General features: G+C 36.7%; 1 protein-coding gene across 5 annotated transcripts in view; it reads left to right on the top strand.

The window, feature by feature from the left end:
* Positions 1 to 26,718, top strand: part of FTO (FTO alpha-ketoglutarate dependent dioxygenase) — a 216,492-nt gene that overhangs the window by 87,908 nt on the left and 101,866 nt on the right. For all 5 annotated transcript variants that reach the window (XM_079315941.1, XM_079315937.1, XM_079315940.1 and 2 more), the window contains one exon: positions 7,781 to 7,905. In XM_079315941.1, coding sequence (XP_079172067.1) covers positions 7,781 to 7,905 — 125 coding nt within the window. The remainder of the gene's footprint in view (positions 1 to 7,780; positions 7,906 to 26,718) is intronic.

Genomic DNA, 26,718 nt, shown 5'->3' with positions numbered 1-26,718 from the left:
TTCAGCAATAGCAGGTAATCAGTGAAGCATACACTGCTGTGCAGTCCTTCAGAACTTAAGTGTTCAGTGTAACTACTGTTTGCATGTGACCAAAATGGAAAAAGGGAGGTGTATACAAAGGAGTGAATTATAACAAAGAACACTTTCTGCTTCAGCTCTTGTTCAGAAAACATATGTTCAGCCATGCAGGCAACAGTTGGGGTAAAGACACACTGTAGGTTTGGAAACAAAAGGAGTGTTCTTTTCTTGCATTCACAATGTTTTCAAACATATTCACTTGTTAGGGACTGGCCTGTCAGCTGGATCTTCTTGCAAGCGTGATTTCTTTTTCCTGACTTCTTTCAAAAGCTTTTTCCCCACAATGTTTTACACTTCATATAATCCACTATGCATGCTAGGCCTGCCTGGGTCTTTGTGCTATTGATGATTCAGAGGTGGAGGGGCCATGCTCTGGGAGAATGTGGCTGAAGGGTAACCTTTCAGTCACCCATACATCTGAAGATGCTAAGCCACCTTTATTCCAAATATCTTAAGTAGTTTGGTTGCTCTTTCATGATGAGGTGGGTTATACTTCACCTTTAGAGCATTGCCAAACTGATTAGTGCAGCAAAAATATTTTGAAAGTGTTGATCTTATTACATTTTTTAGTTTGTAACTACATATTGAAAGTCTTACAGAGAGTCATCTGCTTAAATCATCCAGTAAAAAGAATTTTTTTTCTCAATTGGAAATTCATTCAATTATGGCATGCCAGAATAACCAAAAATTACTTGGGCATTACTTCTGTTTGGATTCCTTTTTCCTAAATTTATGGTTCAAGACCCTGGTATAAATATTCTTATATAGGCACAAAGGTAATGCTTATTTCCAAATAAGCTCAACCTGGTTTAATTTATGACTTTTAAACTCATATAGCTAGAAAATGTACTGCTTTAGCTCCACAGGCATAGATAAATGGAACAACTTTCTAGTGCAGACAAGACCTACAGTTTCTTTGGAAATGTCGAAGTGATCTACTCGCTGTAGGTTTTTCTAGGTCAAACTACTCATCTATCAAGTCAGGTATTCATCCTTTGTTGTCAGCAGTGAATACCTCAAAGCAAGGCAGGGCTGCCTACATTTTAATGCATGTAGACTTGTATATAGAGCTTAAGCATATGTCTGACTTTAAGCATTCTGCTCTATAATTGGGTTATGTACTTGTTTAGTTTTGATGTGCACCATTGAATATAATGGTAGGGGAGAATGTATGGTCTTTGTGGCAATGGCTTCACACCAGCAGCTTGAGCTTCCATTCCTTTTATGCTACAGAAATGACACTTCTTCTCTGAAATTCTCTATTCTTTATATTTTATTTAAAAACAGACATAATGTTTGTCTTAAAACCCTTGATTTTATGTTAAAAGTTCTCAGTCAAAAAACACAACAGTTAGGGAGTTTTATGTTGGCTTGCAGATTATTCGTGTGTTTTGTTGGAACATTAATAGTGTTACCTGAATTCTCAGCCTGGGAAATTACCACTGATAAATGTCCAATGATTAAAATTTCCCATATAAGGCCCTTCAGATCATGAGGATCATTTACTCAACTAGAAAATCCTCAGACAAGAAAACTCCATGTAAATATTTTCTGTTGGAAGGTGCCAGCAAATGCATCCTTGCCAACGTACATCAAAACTGCCAGAAGATCTGTGAGGATGGGGATTAACTTTTTAGCACTGTCATCTTAAGAGCTTTGACAGGGAAACATTATTTAAATGTTTTTTCTTTGACTGAGTGTGACTGAAAGGATGTTAACGGTAGATAAAACTAATATAAAGCAGTTAATGATACTGACATATATTCTAAGTCTGCACCTTTTTCTTTTCTTGAGGTCTGTGTCAGAAATCCTTGAGAATACTGCAGCTTTAAAATAAATTGTCCTTCCTTCTCAAATGAAGTTTGATGATTTGTCTCCAATCTGATAAAAGAAAGCATATGCTAGTATATTGCTTCTTTTGAGGAATTTTTTGTTTTGTTTTATAGGCTCCTTAAAAATAAATTATGTTTTAGATGTTGCAGTAACTTCTCTGAATCTCAGAAAGAAAATAGTTAATAATTTCTTTCCTTTCAGTTCCCATGAGCCTACCTTCATTGCACAGTTTGCATATAACAGCTAGTAAGAGTAGAATGTACTGAACCTTAAACAAATCTATTAGGATCACCATGGCAAGAAACTGGGAAAATGGCAGAAAAAACGAACAATGATTTTGTAAACCCTCCAAAGGTCAGAAAAAGGCTTTCAGTAAGTATGCAGAGGCTAGAAATCAAATCCCATTTCCTATCATAAGAAACCAGTTGTTGTAGCAGCAGTGGTTAATGTACTGTATGTGAAAGATTTAAGACTAGTTGGAAAGCTTTGCTTCTGTTTTATTAGGCTGCTATTGAAAAGCCAACAGCATAACTTCAACTAGGTGCTTTGAGATTTCTTAATGGGCTGTCAAGGGCAAGACACCAGGTCTGTGCTATACTAGCTCTTTCCTGTACATTAAAACAACAGGGGCCAAATGATCATATACAGAAGTATGAATTACTTGATGCTTTCTCTGTTCCATATGGTCAGCCATGTCTTTGGCAATTAATCATGTACAGAATCAGTTGAGTGCTCTCTGAAGCATTGAAGTCAACATTTAGTTGTACCTGTGCCAGTGGGGGCAGTGGGGGTTGTGAGTGTAAAATAGCAGGATGAAGAGCTGCTGGCGCCGAAGCCAGAGCAGCTGGCTTCTATAAACAACACTTTTTTCCTCTGTACCTTTTTTTTTTTTTTAACTTTCTTTGACAAACATGACTCATTTTTCAATATCATCCAGAACATGAGGGTTGCTGAGTGAAACTGTGATATCTGGCATAGTGGATTAATAAACAAAAGGCAGAGAATTGGGTTTAATGTGCCCAAATTACCGGGTGATAACTTAAACCATACTGGCTGTTTCTATTGTATCAATGAAAATGGGTGCATTTGCTCATAATTTTAAGTAGAAATCTTAAAATTAAAGAAGAAATGAGCAGAGTTTTGTAATCAATTACTAGCTTTCTTTTTTATCCTGGAGGAGTTACAACATGTTAAATTAACAAGGCTTAAATGATTTCAGGTTCTTTTTCCCTCCCTTTTAAAAGGGCTTCTAGTTTCATAGAATTGCATCAGAATGTTTCTTTCACTGAACGCAAATAAAATGACAAAAATAACAGGGAAAATACAGAATAACATTTTAATCCTGCTTACAGATTTTACTCTTCATTTTTCCTTTCTGTATTAGTTATTGATTTTTTTTAGAGATGACTGCTATGTTAAAGTGGAAGTGGTTGGTAAAGATTCAAAAGCTTATCTTATTTAGACTGGTGGTGAGTAAATTAAATCTTAACTTAGTGTGAAAAATCTGATTTGTTGACCCAACAAAGTAGGACCAAGAGGCAAACTGTCCCAAGTGCCACTTTAGTTCAGACTGAAGGCTAATTTGTTTGACAGAGCACTAAGCTTCATGTCTCCAGTTATACAGTATTTCTAACCTTATGTCTGACTCCTCATGAGGTCTGTATTGAAGGAAGGAAAAAATCTAGCTTTATAAGATTGAAAATATACCAGTGTGGGGTTTGAAGTGTTTAGATGTTGGTTTTTCTTGCTTGTTTGTAGGCATGTGGTGATATTCACCCACAGTTCAGCAGTGTAGTGGTCTAGAGATGTTAAAACAGTTTCTTCTGCTGCATATCTAAGAAAAAAATATTATTGTAATTCTGTGACAATAGCTAGATTAGCATTGTTAGGTATCTAATTTTGTGTGTACTCCTGGGTGAATAGAAAGACTTGGATATAGCTGTTTCTGTTCAGTGCTGTGTCACTGATATATTTTGTTGGTGATAATGAGAGAAATAGGGTGTTGGTCTCTTGAAATTAATCTTAGAACCTTCTTTTCTTACATAATGAGAGAAAAGGCTCTGATGACTCTTGCCTGCTATGCCTAAATTTAGTTCTGCTGCTGTACTAGGAGGAAGGCAAAGAGTACAGTTTCCTAAATAATGTGTTTAACATAAAAGACTGGATTTGCTCGTGATACATTTATACATATACATATGTGTGTGTGTGTACATAGATTTGCACTTTTTGAGCAATGAGCTGTGTGTTTATGACTTGTACCATTTGGAAAAGAAAGCCCTAAACACACTAATAGATCTGTAAGGAGATTTGGGTAAAATTTACTGAAAATACTAGCAGTACTGCTTGTTAAATTGGTGGTGGCCAATGAGACAGGGAGTTGCTTCCCACAAGTGATAAGCAATTTGTGTAATCTCGTTGCTTAGGTTCTCCAGGATATGTTTTTACCAGCTCAGGAAGCAGAAGAAAGAAAGTTTCACCAGTTTGTAAACATTACTACCCTCAAGAATCTCTGTGAACACAAGGATGAGATAAGACAGGCTGTAGGGCTGGTTGCATTGTTTATTTATTCTACTGTCCTGCAGTCCCAAGTGTGCTGAAAACCCCTGAGCCAGTGGTGAGTCCAGTTGAGAATTGTGAAGGCTTCACTCAGCATTGGGCAAAGGGGGCCTCTGCAGGCAATTATCTGTCATTAAAAGAATTGAGGCACAAGATCAGATTTTCTTTGATGGCATGTGCAACTATAGTGATGTTCAAAAGAAGGTCATTCCAGCTCTTTAGAGCAGGGGTGGTATCAGCCGGGTTTCTGATGGATTTTTATCAGTGTTGATGTGAGGAAATGGCTTTCCCAGCTGATAACATCTTTGACCAAGTTTCTTGAACCTTTGACCTTTATCAGTCAAGGTATATATCGAATCCCCTTGTTAAAAATAAATCCCAAAACAAGTTACATGTAAAAGACAACTTTCAAAGGAACATGCTTTATAATATTATTTTACCCAGAATGCTGCTTTATTTGTTACAATTTGAGATTTTTATTGTGATTATAAGAATAGCAAGTTATTAAGAAATGCCTCTATAAAAGCTACACATCAAGCCCTGCACTGGCATTCCAGGTGACCTTACTGCCCTTTCAGCACTCTTAGAAAACAAGTAAATCAGTTAAATTGCTATGTATTGTTGTTGTATGTTGCTTAATAATACTATTTCACCCTCCAGGTAGCTGTGACTGTACTCACAGGGCTCAATAAAGAAACGTTTATGATGTCAGTGTCAAACTATGCGTTTGACTCGAGCCATGTACATCACCACATAAATGAAAGGTCTTAACAGAAGGCTGGAGCAATAGAATTGTGCTCTCAGTAAAAAAGAAATTATGTTCAGTTTCCGGAATTATGATGTTTCTGTAGATGGAAGGGACTTTACTCAGCACCAAGCTTGCAATTTGACCAGGTCAAGAGAATTCATACCATATTACATACAGTGTGATTATGAATACTTGGAGAAGTGATCACCCATCTCTGACTGATAATATCTATTGACATCATATTTTTATCAGATTTTAACTGAAAATTCTTTAGCAACTCCCAGTTCTCCATGCTCTGCACTTCCTCAATCATTTATTTGGGGGAACTTGATGTTTGTTGCAGCAAATAATTCTACTTTTAGATTTGTGATGCATGACAAAATTAAACTTGGCACTTCCCTGAAGTCTAGGGGAGAAGCAGATGCTTCACCATCATCAGTGGATTTTCCTGTCCCTCTGTGAATAAAATGGCCATGCAAACATTCTGAAAGGGAAATCTTGGTGGACTGTGGCCTACTGGTATGGCTACAGTCAGATCATCCTGTAGTACAGTGGTAAACTCTGGTTGTAGTGCTCTGTCAAGTCTTGTACGTGATAAAGATAAAAGTTAAGCTTTAGTAGGGGTATCTATTGTGAATGACAGGGAGTGGTAATTTTCACCATTAAAGATGTGCATCAGCTCATGTGAGTGTTTCACTTGCTGAAGTCCTTTATCAAATCCTGCTTTAAACTGTGCAGCTGCTGGAAGTGAGGCTCTAAGGTCAGGATTGTTGAGGTTGGCGGATATTAGAGCTTGTGGAAAAGATGTTGTAGGTCAGTGCAAGGGAAACCCATGTCAGGGAATCCTTATCTGAAAATGCTCTCTGGCTTTTTGTTTGCTTTGTAATGTCAAAGCAGGGTCAAGAATGTGATCTGTATAGACAGAGTTTTGAACATTTGGGGTTTTTACAAGAAAATGTTCTTTTTGATGTTTAAGTCCCATATGATGGGGTAATGCCTTTTGGTAGGCCAACTGATAGAGCTGGAAGATGGGGAGAAAGATGCTTTTTATTCCCTGCATGTGATGTTGGTGCAATAAAGTTATTTTCTGTCTCTGTAAACCCTATCATGCTTCTCTCTTGGAATGATCATAGCAGTAACAATGCTACTCCTACTTTACATAGCTTAAGAAGTGTATTATCTGCATGTTATTTTTTCTTGTGAAAAAAAAAAAACCAAAACTGTCGTAATGAGGATAGATGTGTTTTCACAAACTGACAATAATAACAGTAATTTCTCTCACAGAATTCCCAGAGGAATTTTAGTTGGACAGGACAGAACGTAATGTGTATGTGATGTTGAGGAGGCAAAATGCCATGTGTTTTGTCACGTTGTTCTAATAAGGGAGGTTATGCAGGGAATAGGAATTACAGCTTTTGATTATGTTTGCTTGTGTTTTCAAACTCACATGCACAATTTCCCAGGGTAGAAACTTAATTTTTTGCCTCCTTTTCTATGAAAAGAAAACAGGTTTGTGCAATAATTCTATTTGTTCTGTCATTCTTCCCAAAAGCATTTAGGTGCTTTGATATGTTTGCAGAACATGTGACTGGAGGTCAGAATACCAAAAATAATTCACGTATATTGGAGGCTGATTAAGGTGAAAAAGGCAATATAATATCTTCAGGAAAAGACTCTGAGTTGCTGCCACAAAGACACTGCTGCACGTTGAGGAGCACGTGGGCACTGGTGGATGTGGGACTGGTTGGTAGCTGAGCATCAACCATTTTCTTCCCAGCTTGGCAGATGTGGGGAAGTGCAGGGAAAGAAGAGGAGAAAAGGGTATACTGGAGTCAGAAGGCAAAGGTGGAGTGAGGGAGCTGGAGTCAGCTTGATGGGAGGATAAAGGGTGATATGAACATCCCCAGTTCTCTTATGTCACTGTTAACTGTCAGCACAACGTTTGGGAGAACCAGTAACATTTGATCTGCAGAGAATGAGTGCCATCCTGCTTCACAGACTATTTAAATCCATTGTATGTATATGTACATTTCTGAGCAGTTTTTAAATTGCTCCATATGTGAAAAGACTTTCTTTCTTGTTTGTTTGAAGGATTTAATGATAAAGAGAACAGGCTGATGTGGACATCAGCAAAAATTCCATTCAGCAGATACAATATAAACAGGTATTTTCTTCAAGAGCTTTACCAAGGAGCAAAGAGGAGGGTGAAATCCCCCAAACAAATGCTATATTGAGGAAAATACTTCTGATATTATTTGATACGAGATAATATTTAGAAAATAGCTATGCCTCAAGAAAATGTGGGCTAGAATGCACAATGTCTTAGTGTGATACTTAAGGCAATGAGATTTTAAGGTTTACCTTATGTGCCATGTATATTGATTAAATACCAAATATATGGTGGCCATTTCTAACCATCATTTACTGTATTGATTTGTCAGCAGTGGAACTGTAATAAAAAAAGCTATTGATTTACTGTCCTTATTTGCTTATGGGCTTTTTATTAATTTTACACATTGTTTCCTATTTCCAGATTATAATTTTTATGTGTTTCCTTTCTTTAAGACAAGTCTGGTCCTCTCTGAAGTTAGAAAAGAACAACAAATTGAGGAACAAAGGAATGAGACCATCAGCTGCTTCCTGCTCCTTCTTAAGGAGAGACAAAAGCTGCGTAAAGAATGGACAGCAAGGTGAGAAATACTCCTATAAATCCCTCTGAGTGGGGAAAAGGGACTTTAAAAAATTCTAAATTTTCACTGTTCAAATGGTAATTCATTAATGGGATAGTCCATGTTTCTGAGGGGCAGACTGCTCCCTTACTCATACAATGCAGATTACTGATAGCAGCTTGGTGGGCTGTGCTCAGATCTGAGGAGTGGTGCCACCAAAAGTGCCCTAAGATTTTCCACATATTGCTGACAGTAGGAGCCTTGCTCTTTGCTGGAATGCTCTGCTAAAACTGCACCTCTTGGCTTCCCTTGTGCTCCTCCCATTTCCCTGTGGTGTCCCACTGGTGTTAACTGGATTGTGTTGGGTGAGATGTGCATGGACACGTCACAAGCAGTGTGTGGACTGCTGGAGTTCATCTCGTGGGACTGTTACCACACCTGAGTGCTTCACTGCCCTCCATCAGGAGATGCTGTTAACAGTGTTTAAAATTGTTTCTATTTGTATAAAGGTTTGTGTTACTGGAATGTAATCAGCTGAATGCATTTCAGAAGCACCAGATACACCATACCTTTAGTTTGTTCAGAAACAGGTGAATGAAAGAGGATTTCCAACATGTTCCACCTTGTTCTTCTCTTAGTCTGCTAAATGAGTTGATGTCACCTTCTTTCACACCTATGTCCAAAAGCTGTAGATTTATACTATTTTTGTAATCTCTTATGTTCGTATTTGATATTACATAAACTATCTAGCAGTCTGTGAAATTTTTCTGTCAAAAAAATTACAGCTTTTGTTTAAAAACAGGAGATGTTCCTTCAGTACAATTAAATACAGTTTTTAAATCAGATTTTTGTAATTCAAGTTTAGCATTTAACTGGCATGGTTGTTTTACCTGCTCTAATTAAAGTTAAGGACAATCTCTTGCATTTTGCAGTGTAGTTCCTGAAGACTCTGAGGTTGTTTTTAAAAATTATTATTATTGTTCTTTATAGATTATGGGGTCTAGCACTTGGGTATCTTTTCTGCTCCAAATAATTGAAGCTGAATAATGACGTTGAAACATTTTAGAAACTTTAGATAAAAACTGAACATAATTGCACATAATTATTTTACAAATTACAGGTTCTGTTGTAAGGTTATGTTCCAGTGAGTATGGAATGTTTGTATGCTACTCATTTAAGATTTCAGAGTAAGCTGGCTCCAAAGTATTTTCCTTATTATCATGTGGAGTTTGTTGCCATAATATCATGTGAGGTTTTCCTTCTTGAACAATTTAAGGAATTTTTATAAGCGTTTTGTTGTTTGGTTTTGGTTGGTTTTTTTTTTTCCCTGATTAGTTGGGTTTTTTTTGGAAGGACTGTTTGGTTTTTTGCCTTCCATCACGATGCTTACTAAATAATGCAAATGTTTTAGCAAATGTTGGAAACACAGGAAATCACTTAAAGCTTTTCTCTGGGACATGTGCATCTTCATTGTGAAAGAGTAGAAAGCTTCCAATGAGTGGAATACCTTTATAGAGTTCATTTTGCCAAACACTGATTTCCTGATATACAAAGCCATCAGAAACCATGGGTAATTGGGAAGTGCTGTGTGTTTCAGTGTGCTCAGCCTCTCTTGCTGCTCACAGGGAGCTCCAGGGCTGCAGCTGGAGACACAGCCCAGCCTCTGACACAGCAAAGCTGCAGCTCCTGGGGGCTGGGAGAGGCACAAGCAGACAAAGTGCAGGCCTGCAAAACTAAACACCTGAAAGAAAATTTCAAGAGCACTGTGCCTCGAAAGTTCTGAAAGAAAGCGTCCTTTGAGTATTAAATATCCATAATCCTTTTTCTTTCCATTTGATGTTTCCCATCCCAGTGACCTATCTGGGAGTGTCCCCCGTGTGATGTGCATAAAGAGCCTGTCACCACACACCTCACTGGGCTCCATCAAAGCCCCAGCTCGGGCTGTGCAGTGGAACCCTGCCCCTGGCAGCCACGGAGCACGCCGTGCTCAAAGTTAGAAAACCTCCTACGGGCAGGGCTGCCCGTGTTTTAGAGATCAGCCTATTGTGTACTTTGGAATTACATGAGAAAAATGTGCTTGGACAGGAAATAATTAGCACTTGTCAAAGGGCAGGCAATAGGTTACAGTACTTTACTTTCAACAGGCTATCAGGGGATCAGCTAGATTAGATAATAGAATTTTTTTTCCTGTGGAAGTTAAATACAGATGACTCTAATTACATTACATTGTGCATTAGAGAGCAGATTATGAACAGTACAACTTTAAGAAATTTAGGTCAATGAAGGCAGGGCAGCTGGCAGAAAACTTCACTCTGCACTTGGTCTTTGTAGAGTTATGTAGCCATTGTGTTCTTTCTTGTGTTTTATTTGTGTCATTAACACCTGAAATAAAAAACCAAAAAAACAAAAAAACAAACAACAAAACCCATACACGTTGGAAACTGGTAACAAACTGACTGAACTTTTGGAAATTTAGTCTTTCCCAGAGAAAGGCATATGAGCTGTTCTGTTATGTACCTACTCAGTTAAAGCATATTCTTGTGGTATCTTCTTTAAATTGTACCAGTGTTTTTGCAAATTAATGAGCTGAAATGACTCTTTAAGATTTTATTTCAACTCCACAGCCCAAAGCACATGGCAGTGTGCTTAGTGTTGCACTCACCATTTCATAGACTTGTGATGCAAAGATGTCATCAGTATCTTAAGTATCTGAACAGGTTTTCCAGGGATTCAAGTTGTTCTCTGAGTGGTAGTGATCCAAAATACTTCAGGTAGGACTCAGTGAATGTCCTCTGAGTGTTAACAGAAATGGTCCAGAGTTTCCAAAGCCCCAGATTTGTTTATACTGCGTGATAGTGCCTGATGGACAGGTTGTTATAGCTGTTAAAGAGCTGCTCTAGCCCTTTGAACTGACCCCTTCTTGACCTCTGCTTACAGAAGGCCACTGCTCAGCTTATAAAGTGAGGGGAACCTCAGATTCTACTGTAACAAATAGAGGGTGAAGGGAACAGCTGTGAATTTTGGACTAACCATGCAAACCTGGATAGACTTTTTAGGGTCACTGTATGATAATGAAAATTGTTACCAAATTATATGGAAATTTAACAGCAATAGTGGGAAAGAGAGGGTGGAGTCTAATGCATTGGGTTTGATAAATGAAGTGTGAAGTTACCCATCTGGCTCTAGACAGCCCTCTTTTTCTCTACGAAAGGGAAACATTTAAAAATAACCATGGTACATCTAGAATCAATGACCCATACAGAGAGCTGGAATAGATCAAGATTTAATGGTGACTGTGGAAGAAATTATCATTTGAAAAGTGAGACAAAGGATGAGAAAGTACAGTTCAATATCTGCACCTGATTCATTTTTTTTAAAAGGCTTTAATATTTTTTCCCTTTTGATGATAGTATTGACATGTTTTATTTTACTTTTTAACTGGAACCAGAAAAGTTGTTATATCACAAAGAAGCAGGGGAAAAAGAAAAGGTACTTGAATTTCAAGAGAGGATGTTGCACTTTTCCTGATCAGTATGTACCTGAGAGAGCTGAGCTATAGTTAAGTAAAATTGTAGCTCTTATTTTTCCTAATAGCACTTGTATCATGTTATAATAGCATTATTTTTAAAGCTTGCATGACATACTGCACTTAATTACTAGTAGATTTTTGTTGTATTTTTCATAGGCATACATTCACTACCAAACTAATTTGTCACCAATAACTCATCAAGAGATTAATTTAAAGAGTACTTTTACTGCATTGAAAATATTGACTGCTAGGAAAAAAATATGTTTAGTTAAACCATTACTATCGTATGGGGTTTTCAAATGGAAAAATTGTATTAGTCCAAAATGGTTTTATTGTAAGACAGACTCTGATATCTTTTTTGCTATTTCCTTCAGTGAAATTGTACCATTTCTCTTATGGAAAATTCAACCAGATGCTGGAAAATGTAAAGATTTGGAGAAAGACATAATGAAGTAGAAAGTTTGATAAAGTTATTTATGATTGTTGAATTTTCATAGTTGTGCTACTTATCCAAATTCTGAAATCTTAGCTTCTCTCTAAATCATCATCTAATGACAAATTGACAGTGAAAACAGAATAAACATTCAATAATCTGCACCAAAGTAAACACAAAATTCTTCAGGTTCGTGAGATAAACAGCAGAAAGGTGTTAATTGATTATACCTGGTAAAAATCAATAACTTATAGCCTTGCGTCATTAAAATAACACAATGAAGGAATCTCTTTTTATGGGATCATTCTATAACCTATAATATTTTGCAGACTGGGTCACTGTATTTCTAGAATTTTTATGTTCTTGCATTTTTGCATGGCAGTGGAAGAAAGAACCTCTTACTTGTGACAAATCATGTTAGTTTCAGGTTTCAAGTCAGATGTGAGTTATAATTCCTCATCATTTTTTGCCTTTATAAAACCCCTTCTTAGATCTCACAATTTTTACACAAAAATGTAAAGGTATGTATTTTTTTTAAGTTACACTGAACACTTATACTACAGAGTTAGTCTTAGCTCTCCACAGTGAAATCTGGATTTTTATGTCAATATTTATATAGGAATATAAATTATAAATACCTAGTGAGAAAATTGAGTCCTAATCTGGATGATACTTTTTAATTCTATAATAAGAAAAATTAAGAATCTTAGAGTGGAAGCTTAAAATAGTATGCATGTTAAGTAAGATACAAAGTGGGAGATTTTGTGTAACTTATTTTCTATTTTGAAAAAAAGTTCATTTTTTTCTTCTTATGCCTTACCTCCTTATACCTTGGAATTTTAGATCATACTTAAGGATGTAATTGAGGTAGATTTTACCTTTTTTAGCTCCAGTAGGAGAAAGTGGTGTTGATATAAAGAAGAGCCATGTTTCCTCTGTACCAGAAGAAATGTTGATAGGTTAAGAAGTTAACATGGGCTTTGGGAAAATCAGAGCTGCTTTTTTTTTTCCCTTTCTGTCACAGGCTTTGTGTATTTTCAGGAACCCATGAATGCTATTTTTCAAATGAAATGTGATAATACTAGTTCAAAGACTAGTTGAAAAATACTGATTTTTTTTTTTTTTTTTTTTTTTTTAAATCTCATAGCCCTGGCAAGATAAGTATATGAAATAGTGTGAACTCTTCAGAAAATACTACAGTGGGAGCTACACCAGTTCTCAAGATTTTACAAACTACTGAGGTGTCAGAGAGTGGGGGGAAGTATTTGTGTTGTTTAAAACTTGTGGTTGTTTTGTGTAATGTGATAAGGACAGATTTTTTTATGTTTGTTTTCCATGTGTGGAATCCAGTATCTGTGTTTCTGATATTAGTAAGGATTTCAGCACATACAGCTGCATGATCTCCTGTGTGTTTTTTGGTAACAGTTGTCCTCTCTGGACAGTGGGTCTCAGTAAGTGAGCAATAATCATACACCAAAATTTTGATGCACCATTTTGGAAATCACAGGGAGAAAAAGAGAAAATTGCATTTGGATTTTTTTGACATTTGTACTTTAGATGTATGTGTGTGAATACTCCTTAAAAGAAGAAAATGAAACTGTTCAGCAGCAGTGTATAAGCTAAAGCAGGTTTTCAGAACATAATATATTTAGACAATGTGCAGAAAGTAAATTGTGGCTGAGTAGTTCTGAATACTGTATGTTAACCAAGAAGATGCTTTGAGTCAGGCTGAAAACCAACCTTGCAGCTTTCAAATGAATGGAGAAAACCCTGCAACGTTGATGAAGTTGTCAGGTCTCCTGCTGTAGTTGTGCTTAAACATCAGCTGCCTTGACTGACCTTTGACTTTTCTCCAGTTGCTTATTGCCAGATTTCTTTTGCTCCTTGTGACCCTTCCTGTTTTCTGCCTCTGTCTTTCACCTGTGTGCCTTGTATGGAGGAATCTTTGAAGCAGCCAAGCTTGGGATCAATAGGTACAAGTACTCTTCAGAACAATGGAAATGCAGCTTGATTAAATGCTGCTCCTTAGCTGCTCCTTTGAAACTGTCTTGATCCTTTACCCTTGGAAAGACTGGGTGTTTACAAGCTGTGGCTACTTACAGAAAATGCTGCCTCTTACCTTGTGATGTCACTGTATACACAGAAATATGGTGCAAAAAAAGCTGTGTGGTGTAGCAACCTAAACCAAATGGTGTTATAGGGCAGGCTGAGAAAAGCTGCAGAACTTCAGCTCTGTGTCTGGCTTTTGTTTGTGTCAGACTGTCATTAAGGCACTTCATAGGGGTTGTTTACTCTTGAGTGTTTACTTTATAATTTTAGTTTAATTTTAATGGTTCACTTCTGAAATCCATAGACAGATGCATCATCCTATACCTGAGTAACTACCAAATGAAGCTTCTTTCATATTTTTCTTTTTACATTTAATGATTTTTTCTTCTTCTGGTAGATGAGTTTTTCAAATAATTCAATGGCATTTCCAAAACTGGAAAATTACACTAATTTAGTCCTTATTTATAGTGCAATAAAAGCTTCCAAAAAATGTGATAAAGAATTTTCTCACTTTATCAGATTATTCAGTTATTTATGATTTTTATGTTTGGTTTTATTTGGATAGGCTTTTAAAGTCAGCATAGGTGACGTTTCCTTGTTTGTGTAAGCTTTAATAATTGCAGTACAAGTAAGATAGTGTTGTTTTTCCAGTGGCTTGACAATGATTTGTTCACTACCATTGGGAGACCTGAATGCTGGAAATGGAGATTATTGCATTTCCAGGCTACAGGATACTGAGGTTGACTAGATCACAGAGGTGACAAATTTATAATCTGTGGAGACCAAGTGTTAGCCTCATCATCAGGCAGTTGAACCACAAAGCAGCATTAGAATCTGCTGTCATCCTTTCTGGAGGAGAGAATGGTGTCTACCAGAGGCAGGGGAAAAGGAGAAAGGCTGGGAGAGTTGAGTGTGCTTTACTGTGCTCTGGAGCTGCCCACATTAGATAAAGACCTGGTGTTACAAACTAGAGATAAGGTGTGAGAGGTCCAGTGGAAGAAAAATTATCATAGATTTATTTTACTTTATCCACTGAGGTCTATTTCTACTGCAGTATCAATCCATTCTTTCCTTTGCCTTCAGCAAAATGTGCTAATGTCATGTATGCAACATCCATTAAACCACTGGAAAAATTACTGTGAACTCAAACTTTGTCTAGAACTAGACATTTAAAATTAAAAGAGTCTGAAGACAGAATTATCTCTTCTGTAAAAAAATGGAAGCCTTTTCCAAACAGGATTTTAATGATTTTAATGCCATTATTGCCACAATTTTACCTGTTGTAAAGCTGAATTAAATGTTTAATTTGTAGGTGTGTTAAATAATCTGTATACATTACCAGTGATCACAAAACAGAGGGTAACAAAGGGTTTACCCAGCCAAATGGTGCTGATCATGCCATACCATGAGGGTAAATGAGCAGATACTTACATAAGTTCAGTACTTAAGTCTTAAAGGCAGTCAGCCTCATGTTATGAAAGTTTTTCCACCTATATAGAACTTGATGGCTCCAGGGATTGGCAATGAAATACAAAGCCTTTTGTTTTCAGGTCAGCAGTTTAAATATGGTTCAGGTAGGTAGTGCCAAAGATTATTCCCATTGGGTATCTGTGTTTGATGGCCTATGTAAAATGCATGGGTTCTTGAGCCCTGGTAGGCAGGTGTGTATATCACATAGAGCAACTGCTACAGCTGACACTAATTGGTACCTTGCTGGCACTTCTGGAACAGCCAAAAATTAAATAGATGTTGAAACTGAGCAAGATGCTGTCAATGCTCTGAGCAGTCCAGGCAGTGGTGGTGAGGTGGTGATAAGCCAGTGAATGTCATGGATTACTGGGGGTAAAAAAGAGAATCAGTCTGTTGCATCTACAGTTTTTGCTTTTAAGTTATGGTAGCACATGCAGATAATCATGTGCTGGGAGAGGGGGTGAATTCTTGGGAAATCTTAACAGGTTTGGTAAGAGGGTAGTGCAGTGAACAAGGAGGTGAAAAAATGGCTTGGAGATGTATCAACTAATCTGAGAAACAAAGATGAACAAGAGAATAAGATTTGATTTACTTGCTTATTTTCACTACTAATGAAATCTTTTGGGCATTTGAAGAGTTTGCTTTGGCTACTATTATTTGTTCCATTTATTTTGTATGAATTTTCAATACTTAATGTATCATTCCTGTGGAATTATTAAATTGTAAATTATGCTGATGTTTTAATATAGCTAAAAAGTGAAGTTGGCATTTTCTAAGCTTAAGAGGTTCTGTAAAAACAGGGAACTTGGGGACCTGTTATGGAGCATAAATTGCTTTCATATTATATGTCTTATTTTGGTAAATGACAGCAGCCCCAAATGGGAAAAAGAGCATACCTAGTAATAATAGAAGAAAATCCCATTATAACTTATTTGAGTAACTTGGCCAACTGAGAACTCTTTCAGAGATATGCAGGTATAAGTGTACAGATATATGAGAAATAACTGAAACAAAAAAGGTGTCTTGAACAGTATCAAAAAGAGTGAGAAACAGTCTCAAAATGCAGCAGTTGTGGGAAAAGCCAAGAAAAGTCTATTGAGTGTTAAAGTGAGGGTAGTAATACTAGGAGAAAAGAGTATTTTGTTGGAAAATGAGAGTTCTGAGAATTCTAAGAGCTACCAGTAAGAGGGTGTTCTACTTTTCTGCAAGGGTAAACTGTGAATGGATCCCTTAATTATGCCCATAATATGCTGGAGTTAAGGTCTGGTGCCAGATTATGCTCGAGGGTGGTTTTTTTGGTACAAGTTTGGACAATACTGTTAAATTTTTTTCCAGTTATTTTTAGTCAAGTCAACATTTTCTATTTCCGCATATTTAATAATGTCATCATTTGGTCTTCCTGAGATATAAAAAATATTTTCATCAGAATTATTTTTGACCATCTAGTTAACTTGAATTTGGGCAAGTGCTCAGGAGAGGTGAAGCAATCCAAGCACCAACTCCAGTGTAGGTGCACAGCATGTTTATTGTAAGGTGTAGTGTACTGCATAAAAGAATTAAGTATTTTATATTAGACCATCCTAAAAGCACTTTAGGTATTTGCCCTTCTTTTTCTACTTGGAGATATGGATAATCCTCAAATCCAGGTGTGTATTATTAGGGATTGAGGGGGAGGTTGGAGGAGGGGAAAGCAGAGAAGGAGGAGGATTTGAGAGGTAAGAGGGTGCAATATTGGAGGAGGTTTTTGAATGTTTTGCTTGCCTGTAGGTGACACTGTTGCATCATTTATCTGTACATTTTCACATATGTTGTCCAGGGACAAAAAAAAAGTTTAATTGAAATAATTTGAGGGATTCAAAGTATACATTTCACTAATGATTCTTTAAGCCTTGGCTAGAGAGTAGAGTCTTAGATACAGGTACATGAATTGCATGTTCACCTTCCCAAAGATGGCAGCAGTTTATAATATTATTTCTAATTAACTAGCTCACTAGCATTGCATCTACAGATCAGTATTCCCTTGAAAGGTGAGATTCTAAAAAGATTGCTCTTCATGTTTCTAAAGACTAATGTAATAAACCAAAATGATAATACACTGATGAAAAAAAAAATCTTAATTTGCTGCTAAGTTACAGCAATATAAAGTTAAAATGTTTTTCTTTGCTCGAGTCATTTAAATTAATAATGTGTGTCATTAAGTGAAATCTCACAGAGGATTTTTTCTTCTTTGCCATTAAGTCTGCTGGCTGCAGCGAAAATGAAATATTCTATGAGGCTTGAGCAATCATCTATCTCTAAGCTACAGTGTGCCTGCTGCCAGATGTTCAGGTACTGGAGCTGCTGCTTTGACATGTATATCTCTTCCAGGCAAAAAAAAAACAATATATACATCAGTCCAGGTGCAAGGTGGCCTTGCCAGCAAACCTGCCTCCTCCTAGCTGTGACACTCATCCACTCCCCGTCAGACTGTGTACGTTGGAAGGGGATTGTAATTAACCCCTGGAAAGCATAGGTTTCACTAAAGTGATGTGCACAGTAATGATATTGTTAGCTTCCTTAATTTCCAGTTTCACCATCAATTATGCCATGTGTTTCATCCAGTTGGTGCTACCCTCCCAGTGTTAATTATAACCTACAAGACTGTTACAGTTAATTTTATGGCAAGCATATTGTCTCTTCAAGGCTCCACAGCAGCTCATAAATTATCTTGAAGGTAAAATGTAACTTGGGGAACTAGTTATGAAAATTCCATCCATCTCGCTTAGGAGGTGCAGCTGCTACTGTCAGCTGCCTCGCTGCTGCATTGTGAAGGAATTATGGTGGGTCAGGTTTAAGAGGCGAGGCCCAGGCTGTCACTGAGGAGAAAGGCTGTCCTGGCCCTGTCAGACAAGTACCTTCTGCCAGTCCCTTGTGGTTTCACTTTGCAGGCAGTAAAAGGCAGGCAGTGCAGGTGTTTAGTCCCCAAGCTGTCTCTATTCATTACTTTACAGAAACTTGTTTTAGGTAGGCAGGTACGGAGACCTTTTCACTGTTGTCATAATGTTAGGCATCATCTGCAAAGTGCAAGATAGATAACTCTATAAATAACTCGCTGTTCTGTTGGGCTGGGCCGGTGCAGAAAAGATGATTAGCACTGTAGAGGCACATGGAATAGCTCGCTGGTTTGTAAAATGACTGTTGGTTTAATTGTAGCAATAGCTTGGTCTGGAAGAGCACATCTGTTCGCCTTTATTTCACATACACAATAAGAGGAGGTGCAATTTCGCTGCTAAGTAATTTGTGTTGGAGTTTCACATTAAATAAATTAGCATGGGTTTATATGGGCATTATTTATGACATCTGTGTGTATGTGTCCTGGGTTTTTTGCTGAAGGAATTGCAAACAGCCATTTCTTAAAAAGAAATAAAAGTGAGGGAGAATAATGAAAATAAAGCAGTTCATTGCTCAGAACAATGAGATTGGCACTCAGTGCTATTTATATTTTAGTAATACACTTTTATTATTACTACAATTCTGCTCTTTGTAGCAGTAACACGACTACCATAGAATATAATGCCTTATTCTGCTGTCTCTTCCTTTAATATTTTGTATTTCAATAGTTTTAAATGCTCTTAAGCTTTGAGTGTTCCTTTAAGAATAAAACCAAAGTGCAAAGCAAATTTCCTGAGAGGCTTTTTATTCTTCCACTCTTTTACCTTTCTAAAGGCCTTCTGTGTTTATGGTGTTGTTTCCTAACCTCATTTACAGCTGGGAGGGCACATGAGAAGGAATACTGAAAGCTGATACTTTTCCATAGGCAACCACTGCAGATGTGAATGTTCAGACCCATTGTGAATGAGTAAATGTTATGAATTCAATTGAGGAGAAAATGAATAAACACAATAATGAAAAACAGTGAGGATAATTCATCTAAATATATATTGTTTGTTAGTTTTGACAGTTTTCATTCAGTTTTAATTATTTTTGATGATTCATTACACAGGGAAGAAAACATTTTCAAAATAGTGCTGACATTGTCAATTAGACCTCTTATATGTTTAAAAAGGGGAAAAAAGACTCATTAGAGCCTGAAAATCACCACACTCCTGATGTATATTCTTTATTTCTTTTCCTTTGGAATTTAAAATAAATGTGCCTTGTGACATCTATTAGAGTTCCATCCTTCTCCTGGAGTCAATAGCACACATTTTTGTTTAGTCCCAGAAGAAACCACTACGTTTCAACTGACCAGAGTCCTGTATTTCTATTTGTTCAGTTTATTTTGAGGGAAAGTTTGCATTAGACAGAGCCTTGGGCAAAGTGAGGTGTGCAAACAGAATCTCCTCCAGAGTAGACCCTGAGGTGTTGCTTCTCAAAGTTCCTTCTTGACTTCATCCTTTCCTTATCTCCCACAGAAGAGAAGATGGAAAGTTCTAGGTGTTGCTGGAATATCCCGTTTAATGTGGGGTTGCTTCACCTGGCCATATGTGTTATTGTCTCCTACACTGTAGGATATCAACCTGTAAGCAGAGATCATCCATAAACAGTGCCAAAGCAATTCCTCCTTTGTGGGGTTCTCCCAGTTAGGATTCTGCATCACAGCTGGGAGGTATCCACAGCTGCTGGAGTGCAATTCTCATGAGTTTACCTGCAGAAGGCTGGGGAGAGGAGAGAGGTCTGAGAATTCAGATGTTCAGCTGGTTTCTCAGGAGATAATTTGATTGCTGAGTATCCAAAATGTAACATTTGTTTTGTTTAAAATCATGTGAAAGTGTCTGGATTTTTGTCATTGTTGTCTCTTCCCAGCTTGATTTTGCACTGTTGCAATACTGCTGAGTTTAAGAGAGTTATTCTTGATTTAAATTAGTGGGATTGAGAACAGAATTAGAACACAAGTCCTGATAAATGTCCTTCACATTTTCTGGTGATGGAATCTCAGACCTTGATTGTGGTACTGTTGCAGGAGGAGACACATCTGATTTGAGAAATCTTTGTGGTTTTAATTTGACTCATAAAATGGTCATTACCAAAGTACTGATCTTTTAAATATACGAAAAAAATTAGTGCAATTGAATGAGAAAAGCTTTATTTTTATTTTATAATAAAGTGCCTTATTTCTTAGCTCTTGGCCAACTTTGATAGGAAAAGTCTGCATTTGGAAAGAAAACTATGAAGTATTGAAAAATAGTTCTTTACGAAAATGGATTGAATTAGCTGTAACATAATTGGAGACAAGAGCTGGATCCAAACCACTTACTGCTTCTCTTTCTTATTGTACTCAAATATAGGATGTTTTGGTGAGAAATACATTTTATAATCTTTTATTTCAAAATGTTCCCACACCTGGCATTTTTCTTATCCTGAGATAGAGAATCACTGTTCTTCTCTGCCATTTTAGGGCCTTCTGACCTGTTTTTTCTCTAAGACAGCCATTCTATAATTTGCCTTGGCTGAGAAGTCTAAAATTTTGAGTAGGATTGCTTGACTACCATAATACCATGCAAACTTAATTGTGTAACCAAAGTAACATGATTAAGAAACAAGATGTTGGTATGCATTTGGTTCCTGACTCAGCAGAAGTATGAAACAAGATCATTTAAAGAATATTTATTATTTCTTTGAAGAAAAGCAGCTTGAAATAATATAAATAGAATCATTTATGTGACTTCTCACATGTTCAAGGCAGGTTTCTCTAAGTATTTCTCTGACTTTTAACATGAATTTAGGTCCTCTTGTCATTCAATGTAACTGCACACAGAAGTTTTCTAGTGCAATAGAATGTTGAGGACATTCTGTTGATAGAGTTGGTCTATACTTAGGATTTCTTGCTGTGTACTTTGTCTGTACAAGGAAATCCTCTTGGTATCTCATCAGAGTGAGTATTTTAAAGCAAATGAACAAATTTGAAATATGTAACTTCTCTTTTTTCTCACTGGAACCTATCAGCATATGCATTAGCATGGTAACAGGGATGGTGATAAAAATATTTTTTCTGCACACTCTTAATTCCTAACTGATATGGAAAAGTCTTCCTTCAATTTTTATTAATTCTTATTTTTATCCTATAAAAGAAACTAAAAGAAAACAGCATGCTTTCAAATATATTTTTAAAAATTTTAAGTGTACAGCTTCTAAAAATATATTCATTATTATGAGGGGCAGTTGAAGATGAATACAGAAAAAAAATTTGTTTGCCTGCTCATTTTTTTTGCTCATAGCCTGGCCTTTATTTAAACATATTATTTTCACACACAAAAAAATAACCCCACAAGATTTATTGGCGTTTGTATGGAAAAAATGAAAGGATTTTCATGTTTTGTAGGAAACTTAATACACTCTCACAGATGGCCCAGCTCAGGTGTGATTTTAATTATGAGATAAAACAAAGCCCAACACAGTAGGAAGTAGTCTTAATAAACGGCCTGAAGCTTTTGTCTTCATGTGTCAAAAAGCCTTTTTATTGCGTGATGAAAATTTTTTTCGTAGCTCTTTCTAAAAATTGGTGGAAAAAAATACAAGTGCTTCCAAAGTTCAAGTGAATTATTCTGATCAGATTAAAAATAGGAATTAATCTTCTGGCAAATAATAGAAAAAAATGCATTAATAATAGTTAAACCTGCAAAGATACAAATGTTTTATTTATAAGTAAAATAATTTTCCAATTAGATGTTTTCATTGTTTACTGCGTTATCTCATTGCTTAGTCTTAACACAAACTCAGAATTTGCTAAGCTTGGCTTAAACTGCACTATCAGAAACTAATATTAATTTAAACCCAGCTATGGTATTCAGCCTTCATTATTAAAACACAAATATTATGATCCTGTTGTTAAAATATTACTAATATATTATAATAACGTTGTACTGTCTTTCCCTTAGTGGGGAATTATGAGGACCTCATGTTAGGACCTCAGTGTCCTGACATAGTTAATTATTCATAGATAATGGTTTTCAGCAGTGGCTGTTCTGAACATCACAATCTCACTGTTAAGGGCTTAATAAATATTTGCAGACTCAGGTGCAGAGCACCTACGTCCTGCTCTGCAGAAGCAAACAGCTGTGGTTGCCTTCCCGTGCCATACATCACCCCCAGCCCCTCATTTGTCCTGGCAAACCTAATGGTGCAATTGGCAAGTTTTATGCCCTGTGCTAGACTGGGGTAATGTTTACTGCAGAAATGCTAGCTTACCTTTCAGGACTCATCTGTCTTTTCTAATGCAGAAATATCTTGGAAGCTGAGACTTCTGTGGTTCATTACTTGAATGTTCTGTGTATTGATAAAATTATTTAAAACTTCATTTTGAGGTGTATGACTGCTATCACCACCCATGCTGGAAGATGGAGAACTACAACCAGATGGTTCACAACTGAAATCTGTATCTGTAGAGCTTACTTTTAAGGGACAGCTATTTGTAATAATTATTTTAATTATAGGACAGTGAAGAGCTTAATCGTAGTGAGCTTTTACATGTAATACAGGATAGGGTTTTTTTTTTTTTTTCCTGTGTGGTTGAATATATCTCATGGGAGGAAATACCCATAAGCTCCAAGTAGCTGTGTATCACCCTAAATTAAGGCTTGGAATATTGGTGATTCTTACATAACATCCCAACTGTAATGGCTGTTGAATAATGGAGTGAAAGGAGGAAATTCTAGGTTTATATACATGGAACTGAGCCACATTCAGACAGAGACATTTTAGAAATGGAATAACTTACATGGTCTTTGATGATTAGCAGTCAGTGAACTTCTGTGTCTAACCAGTTGCAATAGCAGTCATATTTAAAATGCTACTCAAAAACTCTTTGGCATTTAGTCCAAGATAAACCCACCAGCTTAACTTCTTCATATTTTTCTTCTAGATTTCAACGCTTTCAACAAAGACTCTATGGGGAAGTTCTTGGGTTTTTTTCCCCAGGAATTTTTATTCTCTGATTCCTCCTTGCCTTGCTATCCATGCATCATTAGCCCTGATTCTTTTCCATTTTGGGATTTTTAATTAATCTTGTCTGGTCATATTCATAATGTATTATGAGGGGATATAACATAAAGAATAACTTATAATAAATTAATAATTATGTGGTTCAAGTTTTTGATCATGTGCTGATTGAGGGAGCATTTGGAAGCATACTGTATGGTCCATATTCTAATTTGTAGTGCAGTTTAGGCATTCAAATGATCCTTGTCTGTCCTGTTCTGTAGTAAGCACTCCGTTTCTTGGATTTGCTAGGAAATAGAGCAGGGGAAGCAATCACAATTGACTTGCAAGGGTTTCTGTGAAGCATAGATCCTCAGCATTGCTTACCCTGGTCTCTGGAACACTCCTAACTGGTTTTTGGTTGTCAAACACACAAATTTTATTATTCTCATAATTTAGCAAGATGTAGTGACTGTAGGAAATCAGTGTTAATAGTACTGTGAGCTTTATGTTTCAATCGAAATTGTGATTATGGTTTTGCTTTTTCAGTTACGAGTTTGGTACAAACCTAGAGGAAGGAATTTTCATTCTGATGTGCACTGATTGTCTTTCCTACTTGTTAATCCTACCCTGGTGATTGACTCTGGGTGAAGCACAAGCTGGCATTACTGTCTGTGTTGCACTCACAGATGCTGCATTCTCCTGCTCTGGATGTGAGCTGTGCTAACATGCCACTAACCTGGCCTGGCTATCTGGCCAAGAAGTTATTAAAATCACATAAAAACCCCAAAATAAACAAAGGATGCTGTATTTCAGTGTGATAGACTGTTAGTCCTAACTGTTATGTCTCCCTATCAAACAGAAGATGCAATGGCAGTGCTCACTTTTCCCCTTAACTTTTAGTGGTAGAAACCTAAAAGTTACATGAAAAACACAGCCATGACTCCAGGATTAAAAATCAGCATTGGATTAATTTAACTCAATCATATTCCTTTCTGATTGGGTGCACTTTAAATTCTGTTGTAACTATTCTGTTGGTAGCCTATGTCCCTTTCAGTCATTAACAAAATGTAACTGATCTTCATCTGTTTGGTTGGAGAGGGTGGGGGGTTTAATCTTCAAAATAATCAAGGCAAGAAGCCTTTGGCTCATGAAAGTAAATGTTTTCGATCCTTTGTTGTCAGATACCACAATTTTCTCCACAGCAAACTTAAATGAAACAGAAAACTGATACACCGAGCCACTGGAATTGCAGTCTTGTAATTTAGAAATATCCACTTTATCCTTTATAATTCACTAAGATTCTTCAGTCTGAATCTGATATAGGTAGGAGCCAAGACAAACAGTAACCATTTATTATCGTTCAGAAGAGTTTGGATTTCACTAAAATGCAAAGCCAAGGAGTTCTTGGCTTTGTTTCATGTGTCTTACAAGGAGAGAAAGTGTATTTAAATTGTAGTATTCACCGTAGCTGCATGTTTCTGTAGTATCTGCAAGCTTTTATTTTCAGCATTATAAAGATGTGAAAATTTTGTACACTAGGATATCTCACTTTACCAGCTGAAGAACTCTTCAGTCCTTCAAGCAGGAGTGAGACTGCAGTGGTACCAGGAGTGCCATGAGCTTATATGAAGAAAAGGACAGGTGTGCATCCCTTCTGTGTGGAGCATTGCCCTGGAGTGCTGACACCTATTAAGAGTTTTGATCCTTCAGAACACTTCTGAATTCACAGCTGACTTGCTGGGCTTTTAAAGAACAAGTTCTGCAGCAGAGAGTATTTGCAGGTCTGGGCCATAAAATTGCTTTTGTGATTTACTTGTTCTAGAGATATTTGCCAACTAGCTAGAAGAGCTTTGAGTGAGTGTTCCGGTTGCACAGAACAAAAATGAAAAGAAAACTACATTTATTTTGCCTCAGGAGTTTTAGTTCTAGAATTATAAAAGCTATCAAATTGGGCTCTGCCCTCATTTTAGTATGGTACTGACCTACCACCCAACATGTGTGTGCATGCACACCTGACTTCCAGGTATGTATGTGGAATTGATACACAAGGAGTCCTAGTGAGGAGAGTTTGCCAGAATATCATTCAGAATTTGTCTTGTCTTGCCCTGTCCTTCTGAATTATAAATAACTTAAGAATCAAAGCAACAGTGTAATTGTTCTGTATCTCCATAAAGTTCTTTTTAGTATAGGTTAAACTATGTATTCTATCTTATATAGCATTTTGAAATTCCAAAATTAAATTGCCAGTAGGTTTGACAATGAAAAAGAGAGAAGCCTCATGTTTACAAAATCCATGCTGGGAAAGCATTATGGCATGGAGACTGTCATACTCTTTACAGCTGAAATTTGTGAAATGTTTTGCCCTGGACTTAGGTAAGTTTATGTTGAGCTTTCCACATCTGGGGTCAAGCACCAGTAAAAGTTGTGTTTTCCTTAGACATGAGCTGGGCTGGCATTTCTGACAGACGTGTAAACAGATGCAAGCCTTGTTGCTAATGACAGGTGATTATAAGTGGCGTGGGTGCCAAGGTAATTAAACCATGCCTTGACAGGAACATTTGGTGAAATGGTATTTCAGCATTAGAAAAATTGTTGCAACACTTTTTTTCCCCTGCTAAGCTATAACCTGAATATCATTCATTTTGATTCTTTGGCCACAGTGCTCCCAAACCTGCTCCCTGCTTTGTGTATAGAAGTATTGAGAAGTAGCTCAATTTTTAGTATTGAGAACAGCACCAGTACATATCAGTGGGGTTTTGGAGCTTTCAGTTGAAGCATCTGCTTCTAAGAAGGCTTTTAGCGTATAAATACAGTATAAAGTCCAGCATGGAGGGATTGGTGATGTATTATCTTACTTTATGACAAGATAATGGTTATTGTGCCAGCTTTATTAATGGCTGAATTATTGTGCTGCTGTTTGTCATATATTTCTTACTGGACATCTTAACTGCTTTTACTGCTGCGAATCATAGTTTCTAAATCTATTTAAGGTTTTTTTGTGTGTGTGAATGTACTTCACAATGAAATACAGTTTATTATTAAAGTGAAAATAATGGTTGCTTTAGAAGTAATGCACTTGATATTAGAACTTTTATGAACTTCAGGCAGTAGCTACTCAGCTCTTCATACTGCAATTTCATAGTTTGACTTTATCTTTTCCATTCTAATTTCTGTAGCTGATAGTGAATAATGCTAAAGTTCCTTATTGATCTCAGAATTCCAAGCAACCCTTTATTTAAAATATTCACTCACATACTGCATCAGAACAGTGCAAAAATTTGGTTTAATCCTATAAATTAATCAAAATTGATTTAATAAAATATGAAAGATCTGGTTTAGGGATATTTTTCCATTATTCTGTGTGAAATTCATTATAATCTTAGGATGGAATCTAACTGTTCACATTATTGATGTTCCTTTGGTTTTTGCTTCAGCCTTGAAGCAATAAGTGTTT

This window comes from Erithacus rubecula, assembly GCF_903797595.1.
Source record: "Erithacus rubecula genome assembly, chromosome: 12".
Lineage (NCBI taxonomy): Eukaryota > Metazoa > Chordata > Aves > Passeriformes > Muscicapidae > Erithacus > Erithacus rubecula.
This window is presented reverse-complemented; position numbering and strand designations above follow the sequence as displayed.